This window comes from Cupressus sempervirens, chromosome 2, assembly GCF_028749045.1.
Source record: "Cupressus sempervirens isolate cs-2001-9-10 chromosome 2, ASM2874904v1, whole genome shotgun sequence".
Taxonomy (NCBI): domain Eukaryota; kingdom Viridiplantae; phylum Streptophyta; class Pinopsida; order Cupressales; family Cupressaceae; genus Cupressus; species Cupressus sempervirens.
In genome coordinates this window covers 757,220,666-757,233,163 of record NC_143119.1, presented here as the reverse complement: position 1 = coordinate 757,233,163, position 12,498 = coordinate 757,220,666, and the positions used below count along the sequence as shown (strand labels likewise).

General features: G+C 37.6%; 2 protein-coding genes across 2 annotated transcripts in view; one reads left to right on the top strand and one right to left on the bottom strand.

Moving 5' to 3' along the window:
* The window catches only part of LOC149575627 (putrescine-binding periplasmic protein-like protein), a 188,505-nt gene that overhangs the window by 73,486 nt on the left and 102,521 nt on the right, over nt 1–12,498 (bottom strand). The window contains exon 3 of the mRNA XM_089815393.1: nt 5,205–5,453. Within this exon, the coding sequence (XP_089671519.1) occupies nt 5,205–5,453 (249 nt within the window). The remainder of the gene's footprint in view (nt 1–5,204; nt 5,454–12,498) is intronic.
* On the top strand, nt 9,905–12,498 carry LOC149575629 (uncharacterized). Its single transcript, XM_089812241.1, has 5 exons — nt 9,905–10,212; nt 10,404–11,049; nt 11,172–11,404; nt 11,522–12,159; nt 12,264–12,498. The coding sequence occupies exons 2-4, from the start codon at nt 10,433–10,435 to the stop codon at nt 11,722–11,724; spliced, it is 1,053 nt and encodes a 350-aa protein (XP_089668367.1). The 5' UTR covers nt 9,905–10,212; nt 10,404–10,432; the 3' UTR covers nt 11,725–12,159; nt 12,264–12,498.

Below are 12,498 nucleotides of genomic sequence, written 5' to 3'. Positions count from 1 at the left end.
GACCACGTACGGTCAAGTAAACAAAAGGAGCACATTGGAACACATACCATACGATTATTAGGGAGACAGCCTGTGTTGTCATACTAGACACACTGGAAGGCCATATGGCCAAACAGAATAAATAGGGATTGTCGTACACTGTACAGTAGGAAAGAGTTTATAGCTTCGTACAAAACAATTTTGGTAGAAGGGAAGAACAGTCGTACAACCTCTAGAGGAGAGAAGCAATGCATCTGTACGGCCACAACAAGTAAAGGAGTAAATACGAATTTGTCAATAGCTACCATCATTCAAAGAAAATTGCAACTGACCTAACCGTCTTTGCTCTCTTTGCAAAAAGACAAAAGAAGCAACAATTATGCAATCAGTCAGAAAGAGGGCTTGGAAAAAGAAGTTGGAGGAAGATACTGCAACCATGAACAAAAATGTGAAAACTTTGCTATCCGGAGTGCATGTTGCAAGTGGCACAAGTACAGGAGCAAGTAAAAAGAAGGGCAAACAAACAGCACAGCCAGGTGCAACTAATAATTTCACAACATAGAATGTCTCGTTTGAGGGTTTGAATGGAGCAAAATGCAAGAAATGTTGGCAGGAGACACCTGATAACCACTTGGTGAAAACCAACATCCGGAAGGCACGGGTTGAATGGGCAATACAGATGCCTGTATTTTGCATTCGAGACTATGAAGGGTTCCTACGCACAATGATAGAGACATACGATAGGTTCTCTCGAACTAGTTCATTTGTCTATCTTGAACGTGACTTGGTAATATCATTCAGACCAGCACACTTCACACAGGTACTCAGAATCCCTGGTTATGCACAAGGTGGAAGGAAAGTCAACAACAAACCAAAGAAATTGAGTCGAGAGGTGAAGGCGCAGTTGATATAGCTGGTATGTGGAGATTTGATGCAAACAAAGAAAGAAGCTCTCATGGACATGTCAAAGGCTAGAGGACTGAAGAAGTCCAATGTTCAGGAAGGGCACTGGCACTATCTTATGGACTCAGTAAAAAGTCGCCTCACAGATTCTAACCATGCTTCAGACATTTCATTTCCGTAGGTGGCAATGATGAACAGGTTCCTACATGGAAAAGTGTACGATTGGGCTGCATTGTTGGCAAAAAGGATGTACAAATTTATGACACTACAGCATAAGACGTTCTACATGTCGCACTATGCAATTGGGCTATTTTTGGAGGCAACGATGTGGATGATTCCCCATGACAAGCTAGAGACTAAGCTTGGACCACTCGCGCCAGGCGAACCCCCTATCATGCAGTGGAGGCACCTTGACACACTTGGGAGCAAGACCACGGTCAGACAAAAATGACCAAGACCGGATGGAGGAGATACTGATAGTGGTCGCTAGGAGACTTCTTCAGACGAGAGTGAGACCGACAGGGAGGATGAAGAAGAGGATGAGGTGGAAGTGATTACAGCGACACCATTAAGATTTCCACGACCTACACTCTCGTCAACGGCACACTTGGCTCCAGTGGGTCCACACGGCATTCCAAGGTTTGGTCAGTTCAAACAACTAGTGGTGATGACTCCAGCTACCGTTGCGATTCAACTAGCTCTAGAGATACTACCCATTCCAAAGGCTGCAGCCATAGGGGGGATAGAGTCACATTCATCATAGACGGTGACAATCGTTCCGGAGGTAGCGATGGAGCTTGGTCGAGAGATTTTGCCAGCCATACCAAAAGTAAGGGTTGAGATACTTGGCCCGAATGAGATGGACACTCAGGAGGGAGTGATGGAGATACCGGCAAGCGAGGGTTTGAGAATGCCCGATGTTCATTTGGATGCAGTGGTTACAGTAGATGCAACATTGCTAGCACTGTCGGGGAGCCAGACAGAGAGTAGAGCTCAGAGGTTGAGCACATACTTGAGTACAAGGTTTAACCGTATACCAACCCCACAAGCAACAAGCATCCTCACACCTACACGAGAAGTAGCGCGGACTCAGGAGGAGAGTCACCCGACACAAACCAATGGGATACCACATAGCATTGTTGAGCAGATGGCGGAAGCAGTGGCGACGGCCATGGGTGCCCAATGGCAGCCTACAGTGGGGCTAGAGACTGATGGGAGAGCTTGTGGAGACATTTTGACTCGTGCTTGCCAAGCGGTGGCCTCTACACAGACACTTGCCTTGGACTCATTGGTAAAGGAGTTGTAGAGCATCATATCCTTCATGAGAGTGGGATGTCCAGTGGCCTTTACAGTTTGTTTTGAGGAATGCGAATGGCCGAGTATAGAAACTACGGAAATGCGTTAGGATTGGCCCACTACGAGGGAGACAGGTATGGAGAGCCACATAGAGACTTCAATTGAGAAGATAGTCCGAATACACAAGGATGCTTATTATGCCCTTCGAAGGAGCCAGGCAGACTGAGTAGCAATAGAGAGGGCTCGGGAGGATTCCAATACCAGGGTAGCAGCGATGAAGGCGAAACTAGCTGCAGAGAAGGCAGCTTGGGAGTCGGAAAGAGCAGCTTGGGAGTCCGAGAGGACAGCATTTTTGGCCCAACAAAGTCAACTATAGCAGGTGGCAGTGAGGAAGGAGAGGGAGCTTGGAGAAATTGCTGAAATGATGCACAGCCTTGGAGATTCATATTGAGGCTGAAGCAGATTTGAAAGTACGGACTGGACAAGTGCGGGAGCTATGAGCAGAGTTGGACGAGCTTAGAGCATGGACGTCTACTACACCAGGGACACGTACTTCTTCCTAGTTGTGAAACTTTGATGTAATTAAGGGATTAAGTTGTTGAGTCATATTTTTTAGTTGTTGTAAGGATTGTCTCTATTTTGTCGTCCGGAGAAGACTTTACATTTTGGGGGGGATGACATTGTTGGTAAAAAGTATTATAGTAGACGGGTAGAATTGTATCTGAAAGGGCATGTGACGGTTGAGTCACCCCTTTGGGAAAGTATATGTACATTGTCCGAATGGACTATTGGAACATCATTATCATTGTAATCGTTGTAGTTGGAGCTACATATTGCATATATATGAATAAAGTCCCTATTCTGTGTTACATCTCAATCTACTAAAAGCGATAAGTATCCTTTTACCTTGTACGGTAAATAGTGTGCGCCAGTTATACTTGGAGAAATTATTGATCTTTGAGAGTAATATAAATGCTTATCATTGTTATGAAAATGTCATAGCAGATTTGTATAATAGTTCATCTTGAATTTAGAGAAATGGATTGCAAACAGGAAGGATAGCCAGCCTTCCGAGTTCACGATAGTTTAAGGAAGACCAGCCTTCATGCACTTATCAAGTACACCACCCTGAGTTGGGATCGGATGTTGGCCTTCCATACCCATTGGTCAAAGAGTGGAATAGAAGAGTGGCCTTTATGCTATTGGGCTTGATCAAGGAGGATGATCAGCCTACAAGGTGAACTATGAGATGGAAGGGTTGCCTGCCTTGGGATTGCAGTTTACAAGTGTTTAATGAATCCCTAATGAGATTATTATAGGAATTCATGTGGCTATTGTCTTAATTGGATTTTTAATATGAATAATGTTTTTTATGATATCATGAGGCCTACAAATGCTAGGTCAAAACAGATGTTATCTTGGCTATAGTTTAATGTCAATTTCCAGTGATTAATATTGTGTGCAGGATATAAACCAAGAATTCTTTTGAAGGGGCATTTCAATTGGGAAATGAATATTCAAAAATAGATTAGAATTCTTATTTTTAAATGGAATTGTAGTTTTCGAAAAAAATTAGGAATATCTCAAAATGATACATCACAATCACGAGGCCTACAAATGCCAAGTCAAAACAGATGTTATCTTGGCTATAGTTTAATGTCAATTTCCAGTGATTAATATTGTGTGCAGGATATAAACCAAGAATTCTTTTGAAGGGGCATTTCAATTGGGAAATGAATATTCAAAAATAGATTAGATTTCTTATTTTAAAATGGAATTGTGGTTTTTGAAAAAAAATAGGAAAATCTCAAAACGATACATCACATAGGGGCACAATAACATAACAAAATATATGAAGCAAGTTGCTGAAAATTGGTCATAAAAAAAAATAGAAGTACTGGTCAAAACAATAGTTACCACAAAATGTGAAGCAAAATGCCAACTCCATGCAATCCATGCAACATTGTCAATAGTAACTCCCAATCCTTAATGTACTCTTTAAAAAACAAACCATAAACCATCTTGATTAATTATAACCAAATCATACTTCAGACACTTCCGGAGAAATCAGTCTAAGATTAGTTCACAACAAGGAGGATTGCAGACATTGCTAGATAAAAAGTGAGATAATGGCAAGGACTCAGAAAACATGTAACAAAAATAAGAATAAAACTATATAACACAAAATTGATATAAGATAATTTCTGGATAAAGGGGCAAGTGATGAAAGACAAAAATAATAATTAAAAAACATAGTGATAAATTAATCATAATAATAAAATGATAGTAAAAATTAAAATATGCTAATGCAAATGATGAAGGGATAAGTGGATAGGGTTAAAATTAGTTGAAACAGGTGGAGATTACAAAGAAAAAAATAATGATGATGAAATTATTTCAAAAATTGGATAAAATCAAAAGAGAATGCAAAGTACTCTCAAGGATGGTCAGATTTTAAATCTTGACCCCTTAACTGTAATTATTTACATCTATAACAAAAAACGATAATAGAAAGGGTACAAACAAGCAACTTAGTAAGGCTTCATGTGAATGATAATTTATATGATTGCAGCAGGATCTAAGCCTTGTAATGGGGATAGATGACATATATCCACTATCTAGAAACAATTCCTTAACATAGGAGCCCCCTTGTGGTATATTCATTGGTTTATGTTAGTAATTCACATTGCAAGAGCAGTTGCATTGTGAAAGTTGTGAAATTATAATATGTTGATTGTTATCATTCTAAAGAGGCAAATTATTTTTCATGGTATTCCCTTAAAATAATTCAGATGCAACACATGTCACAGAATATATGTAAGATAGCATATCAATTACAGGTTACAAGTTTTTTATCTTGAGCTTTTTCCTTCTTTGAAAATTGAAACAAAAACTTACTAAATAACAGAATATAGATACAAATGAGTTTGCCTAGAATTCATGAGAAAACTTTATCCATTTCATTTATCCACAGTATGCCATCCATTTGAAATGTCAAATGAATATGTAAATGTTGAAAGAGATACCTTCCATCTATCACCTAGACGAATGAACCAATCTTGTTGATCAGCAGTCTTTATTGGTTCAATCACTCTATTGCGAATAGCTATCTCTAGCCATGAGTCCCCAACTGTTACAAGATCAGCTGCAATGATAGACCGAGGTGTCAAATGACCTTTTCTTAAACCTGAAGCAAGCTCAGAAATGATTCCACCAAGGCTTCCTCTGAACTCAACTTGTAACTTCAACCTTCTACCTTGAGCTTGCACAAAGTCCTGCAATTACCAATCATCAGGCCATTGATTGAGGAATTGATGATATCCTCAATGTGCATCACAAATAAATGTCAGCAATAATGTACACAAATTCTGTAGGACCTCTGTAATCCTGATTTTAAATGATGGTTTTTGAAATTCTATAACATAACACTAACCTCCAGTTAACATATTCCCACACACAAGGTTTGAAAATGTATATCAGTTTAAATACCTAATATTAATGACATATTTGTAATAACAGAAGACGTTTGAAGCATTTCCTTTATGAGAGAGAGCATTCATTTTCACCTTGAAGTAGACAACATGGCGCATTCAACAGCGGCCAACGAGCATGAGAAAGACAAAAGGATTATTAAGAAGTCAATATCAATTGCTTTTAAGAGAAAAACAGAATGTAGGATAGAAATCTTGGAAGCCTTAGCAGAAGAATTCAAAAATGACATAGCCACCTGAATAAAGAATTGCCTTTTCACAAAAACCTTAAGTTGGTCATATTTCATCACAGAAATTAGAATAAAATATTATTGAAGTATTTCAACAATTGACCGTGAAACAAAGAAACAATACTCACAATACAACAATTTAAAATCCATGCACAAACTCACAGAACATTTATTGTTATAATATAGTTTGTCGGAGTTCCAAGAAAACAGATAATTATTCAACATTAAAGTTTTATTTTAGCCATAGAAGATATGGCAGACAAATTACAGGCATACTACAATAACAGCAAGAGACATTTCCAATATCTATACGACCCTTAGATAGGTACTTACTTTCTAATACAATATTTAATAAACATATGTTTCCCAATACTCTCTCTCTCTCTCTCTCTCTCTCTCTCTCTCTCTCTCTCTCTCTCTCTCGGTCCCCCTTATGGACTTGATTTTTTTGCCTTCTCAGCAACAACATCATGTTCTGATCAATAATACATCTTAATGACCTACTCATAGAAGCCTTGGTGAGAAGTTGCTGCGTACGAATATTCCAATTATGGTGGTTTCCATGATAGTGGAGGGTTTTGCAGTTTTCCCCCACAAAAGCTTGATTTTTCTTATGTAAATTGGTTTTTCTTGCTTTTCCCAAGAATTGTGGTTTTTGTTGTTGGGGCTTTGTTGGATTTTGACAATTTCAAAAAAAACATAATTATAAGCTAACTAGTTTGATGGTGGAGGGTGCTCATTAGCACATTTTTTGGACCCCATGTTGAGTTTATGAATTGAACAATACCTTGAAGGACATTGCGAAGATAGATTGGGTGAAAGCAGTAGTGTAAAAAACTACAGATGAGCAAATATTCATTTGCAACCCTCACACTTTTTGCTTTGTTCAAGACACTTTTTAAGAAAGAATTCCTTAAGCCCATGGACACCACATATGTCAGCTACTTCATTTTGTTAAAGAAGAAAGAATTCCTTAAGCCCATGGACACCACATATGTCAGCTACTTCATTTTGTTAAAGAGGCATGAAGCAAGCCCACCAAAAGAATTAAGTGTGAAACAAAAAATCCCTGACAATGACTGGTGGTCCACAATGAGGTAATAAAATTGCTGATTTTATTATTTAATGATTTAAATGTTAATTTAATAATTTGTTAATGTTATTCACTTGTAAAATTATTTTAGACGATTTCAATTTGCAATTGCAAACATTTGCTCCTTCATTGAGCCAATCATGCGAATGATTAGTTATGTTGATACTAACTTTCCTAGCCTTGGAGAGCTTTATGAGACCTTTGATAGCATGCTCGGACCAATCGAGCAAGTAATTTATAGTATAATCCCTAGTTTGGGATTTTATAAGGAGCATTTTAGGTCTATTGTGATGCAATTGTAGAACAATATGAGCACAGTTATCCATATGGAAACCTGTTCTCTAAATCCCATACATTAAAGAGAAAATTGCTTTACTTGGTACATAGTGGCTTATATTTATCAATCTCTGTGGTCCAACCTAGAGCAAACCAAAGGCAAGGTAGGACAAAGCCTCATTAGCTCAAATTGATCATATTCGATGGTGGACATTGCATATCAAGAATGCACCAAAGTTCGAGGTTAGTTGTTGTTCATCTTGTTTAATAGAGTGCTAGTTCCTCTATAGTGAAGAAGAATCGATTCACTATAGCTTAATCCTATCAATCAAGAGGAAGATCCTTACATATAGATGATTAGGGAAGTTGGAAATTGTACATAATGATTTGCGGTTGCACAATCAATAAACTCCTAAGCATTATAAGAATCTTATAATGTCTCTTTAATGGTCATCTTAATTACTCTATAGTTTATTAGGTAGCTTTCTATTTCTATCTTTAGTTCACGATTGTTTCTTTCAAAAACATAGTCTTTGTAAATCTATATGAGGAGTTTTCATCTCCTTTGTTTAATACAACTACAACAACATTGATTTACCCAAACATGGTATTAGTACAGGTCGATGGGATTTCGTAAAATTTAGCTAAATTTTTTAGAAAAATTCGAGCCTCTTCTAATCTGGAATTTTTTCTTCACATTTATTTTTTAATTTTTTAAACAAAAATCACAAGAGGTGTTTTATGAAATTTGTGGTTTTCTTCGAAGATTTATGCTGACAATCACATGACCGTTGGGGGTTTCGATCGCACAATTCCTTTGTTTCAGCAAGAGTCTTTGAATTTCAAAGGTTGCATATGAATTGCATGTTCTTGCATGTATAGTTTGTTACTTGCGTGTACATGCATGTGCTATATTGCGATGCAAAGTCTCATGTTTTGTCGCATGATGGGCTTTCATAATTTTTTCTCTTAAAAAAATCTGATGGATTTTCATTATTTTTTCTCTTACAAAAATTCTAATGGGTTTTCATCCATGTGGGACATCAACATCCATGTGTGCTCAGGTAGTAATGAAGAAATAAAAATGTATGTGCGTGAAAAAATTCACAATATCATGTGGACAAGACAAAAGCAGAGAAAAAAAACTTATTATATCAAGGAATTTAATCCAACTACTGGTTATGAGGAAAAAGCGTATATCAGGGCTACTATTAAATGGAAGCAAAAATGATCATTGCCCAATTTAGAATTAGCTCTCATCAATTAAGGTGTGAAATGGATAGATGGCGAGGGCCTAAAGAAGAATGGGAGGACAAGACATGCTTATTAAGTGATAGGGAGGAGGTGGAAACGGAGTATCACTTTGTTATGGAGTGCCCAACATACAAGGACATCAGAGGTGGGTATGCGCAGATTTTAGAAAGCAGCAACCTAAACTACCTATTTGAAGAAGAGCAGTTGGGCAAAACGGCAAACCTGATTATTAAAATCCATCGGCACAGAGAGGAGTTAATCAACAAGTTATAGCCTAATTAAGTTCTTTTACCCTTTTTTGGGGGCATGTGCTGATTGTGGGTCGCATAGGCTGTTGTGGCCTCATGGATGTAATTAAAATCTTTCATTTTATTATTTTTTTCTTTAAGAAATTTTCTAATGGGTTTTCATAATTTTTTCCTAAAAAAAATTTATGATTCTATAATTTGCAAAGTTGTGTGGAATTCTTTTGTGGGTTTATAATTTTTTCCTCAAAAATTATCAAATGGGTTTATAACTTTTTCCTAAAAAATGAAGTTTTGCATTCTCTAATCTGTGTCCCAAATTCTTTTGCCTAGTTTTCATCGATTTTTCACCTCAAAAAGCGTGTCTAGTTTTTTGAATTTTCTCCTTTCAAAAAGTTGTATTTTTTTGCAATCTATTTTGGGGCATCATGCTCATTTGCAAAATTTGGAAGGTTTGTCGATTATTCCTCAAAACCGTGCTAGTTTTTCTTAGTGTTTGTCTCTGTCTCCAGGGAAGACCAACTTTGTTACTCAGCATCAAATTGGATGTTTTGTAAAGATTTCTGGTCAAATGTTTTGCTAATTCTAGGAGGGTTAGTGGCAGACTCATCTCAGTGGCAAGTTCTATCTCTTGTTGCATAACATATTGAAGAAAGGGACACCCTTCTCTCTTCTTTTGTGGATAGATTTTGGCTTCTTGGTCCTTGACGTTTTGTAGATCCAAGGAGGATCTTAGCAGCAGCAAATGTTTTGAAGAATTTGTGACCAAAAGACAGCAATTATACAATGACCATTAAGGGAGGGTATTAGAATATTATAATGCTTCTTTAATGGTCACCTTAATTACTCTTTAGTTTAATAAGTAGTTTCTATTCCTGTCTTTAGTTCACGATTGTTTCTTTTAGAAATATAATCTTTGTAAATCTATATGAGGAGTTTTCATCTCCTTTGTTTAATACAACTACAAGAACCAGAGTAACGAGAATCGCCATAAAATCACCTGAATCAACAATTCGGCAATTAGATTCAGCAATGGCGATTTTTTTGGAATCGGAAATCGCCATTGCTAATTTCTTCAAGTGAATCGCCTGAATCGCCGATTCAGGCGATTCAGGCAAAAAATCGCATGAATCGCCTGGAAAAATCGGCAAGAATCGCCCGCGGCCAATAAAGTATAGAGTTGTAAAATTTAAAAAAATTGCTTGTTTTTTTTACTTTGTTTTTGACCTATTCTCTTTGTTATAACCCTAAAGGGCCTTCTATTTGTTTAACATGAGTAGAAGAGAGGAAAAGTGAGAGAGAAGAAGAGAAAAGAAAAGCCATAGGTTTCTAACCGGCAAGAAGAAAGAGCACAAAAGAGATCAGCAATCCATTTGGGGAGGCCATCAATTGCATTGGGAGCATTAGGGAGCCAATCTCAACACTCCTCAACTCATTTGCAAGAGGTAAGTGCTCTTTTTTCTTTTGCATGTTAGTGTATTATGCATTTTTTGTTAAATTTTTATAGTTTTCAAGATTTTTAGTTTAGATCTTGAATGTTCTTTATTTTTACTAAGTTGCAAACTAGGGTTTGTTGTTTTTAGCTTTTATTAGCTTCAAACTTTGATATTTTACATATAAATTTTTATTGCAGCAGCCTTTGCTTTCATTTTTTGCAAATTCGCAATGGGTAGAAAAGATGAATGTTGGAAATATAACGAAGAGTTTCTTGGAAGAACCAAATATCAAACAAAATGTATTTTTTATAAAGAAAAAATAACTTCTGGGGGTATTTATAGATTGAAATACCACATTGCTGCTATACCTGGACACGATGTTACAATTTGCACTCACCAAACTCCTGAGGCAAAACGCACTTGCTTAATGGCATTAGAAAAAATTGAAAAAGACAAAGCCAATAGGAAAATGCAACTTGAAGGGTTAAGGGGTATTGGCTCCCATGTTCCCGCATCCGCATCTGCAGCCGCATCCACATCTGCATCTGCATCAGCTTCTGCATCTGTAGGTTGTGTTGGAGAGGGTTCTTCTAGGCCTCCTTTTTATCCTAGTTCTTTTGCTCGTGCTAGTGCTAGTCGGTCACATACTGAGACAGAGTTCCACACCAACCTATTGCAGCCTAGAGTGCGGAAAAACAGAATGGATAGTTACTTTGTGCCCCGCACTACTCCTGGTTCCCAACCCACGCTTGAGGGCATGGGTTTGAACAAGGAAATTCATGATGCTGCCAGAAAGGAGATATGCAAATTTTGGTACTTTTGCAACATTCCATTTATTGCAACCAGGTAATTGATTCTTTTTTCGTTGTTTTCTTTAAAGTTAAAATTAAAAGTAAAAGTAAAACTTTAATTATATTTACTTGTTTTATAATTTGAGTCTTTGACATCTAAATTTTTATTTGTGACAGGGCTCCTTATTGGCAGAACATGATAGACGCGGTTGCTATTTGTGGTCCGGGGTTTAAAGCCCCAACTGAGGCTGAGTTGAGCGGATACCTCTTGGATGAGATGGTGGAGGACATGAGGGCTGAGCTCGAGGAGAACCAAAAGGAGTGGATTGCAAAGGGTTGCACCATCATGACTGATGGTTGGACAGATAGGAGGAATAGAACACTCCTCAATTTTCTTGTATCCTGTGGAGGTAATTGATCATTCTACTTTCCTACATACATAATTGTAAATTTTGATTTGTTGAATGCTAATTTGTTGATGATCCATTTAATTTTAATATTCTAATTCATTGTTTTGTTACTTGTAGGATATACCATGTTCATCAAATCCATTGATGCTTCCGCACATGTAAAAAATGCCACATACTTATGTGAGGCTATTGAGGAAGTTATAGCAGAGGTGGGAGAACAAAATGTGATCCAGGTGGTGACGGATAATGCAGCAAGTTATGTTGCTGCAGGTAAACTTTTAACTTTTCAAGTTTTGAAAATAAATTTATTTGAATTTTGAAATTTGAATTTCTAATTGACTTAAAATTGTTGTAGGTAAACTTTTGATGGAGAGGCACCCCACCATATTTTGGTCCCCTTGTGCGGCACATTGCATTGACCTCATGTTGGAGGAAATTGGCAAACTTGAGTTTGTCAAGTCATGTGTGGAAAGGGCAAAAAAATATGCAAATTCATTTATAATCATTCATTTGTCCTTAGCACAATGAGGAAGTACACAGAAGGCAAAGAGTTAGCTCGCCCAAGTATCACGAGGTTTGCCTCGAATTTCATCACCTTGCAGTCCTTGTTGACATCAAGGGATGAATTGAGGAGCATGTTTGTTGGGCGGGAGTGGATTTCCTCTTCCTATGCTACGACCACTGTAGGGATAGATGTGGCGGATTGCATATTTGATGAGGATGGTTTTTGGAAACCCGCTAGAGAAATCCTGCAGGTAAATTTATTGCAATTTAACATTTAGTATTTTACTTTTACTTTAAGTTATATTATTTTATATTTAAGTTTTGACTCAAGTTTTTTGTTTTACTTTATATGTAGGTCACTGAGCCCCTTGTAGCTTTGCTACGAACTGCTGATGGGGAGAAGCCCTCTATGGGCTACATTTATGAGGGCATGGATAGGGCCATGGAGGTCATCAGAGCCCAATATGCAGGAGTGCAGGAGAGGTATGGCCCTATTTGGGACATCATCGATAGGAGATGGCAGAATCAGCTCCATCGACCCATCCATGCAGCAGCTTACTTTCTGAATCCGGCATATTGTTTCCGTCCTG

Coding starts and splice junctions, on each gene's coding strand:
- LOC149575629 (XM_089812241.1), top strand. CDS start 10,433: ATGGGTAGAAAAGATGAATGTTGGAAATATAACGAAGAGTTTCTTGGA. Junction 11,050..11,171: donor ATTCCATTTATTGCAACCAG/GTAATTGATTCT, acceptor TATTTGTGACAG/GGCTCCTTATTGGCAGAACA. Junction 11,405..11,521: donor TTTTCTTGTATCCTGTGGAG/GTAATTGATCAT, acceptor TGTTACTTGTAG/GATATACCATGTTCATCAAA.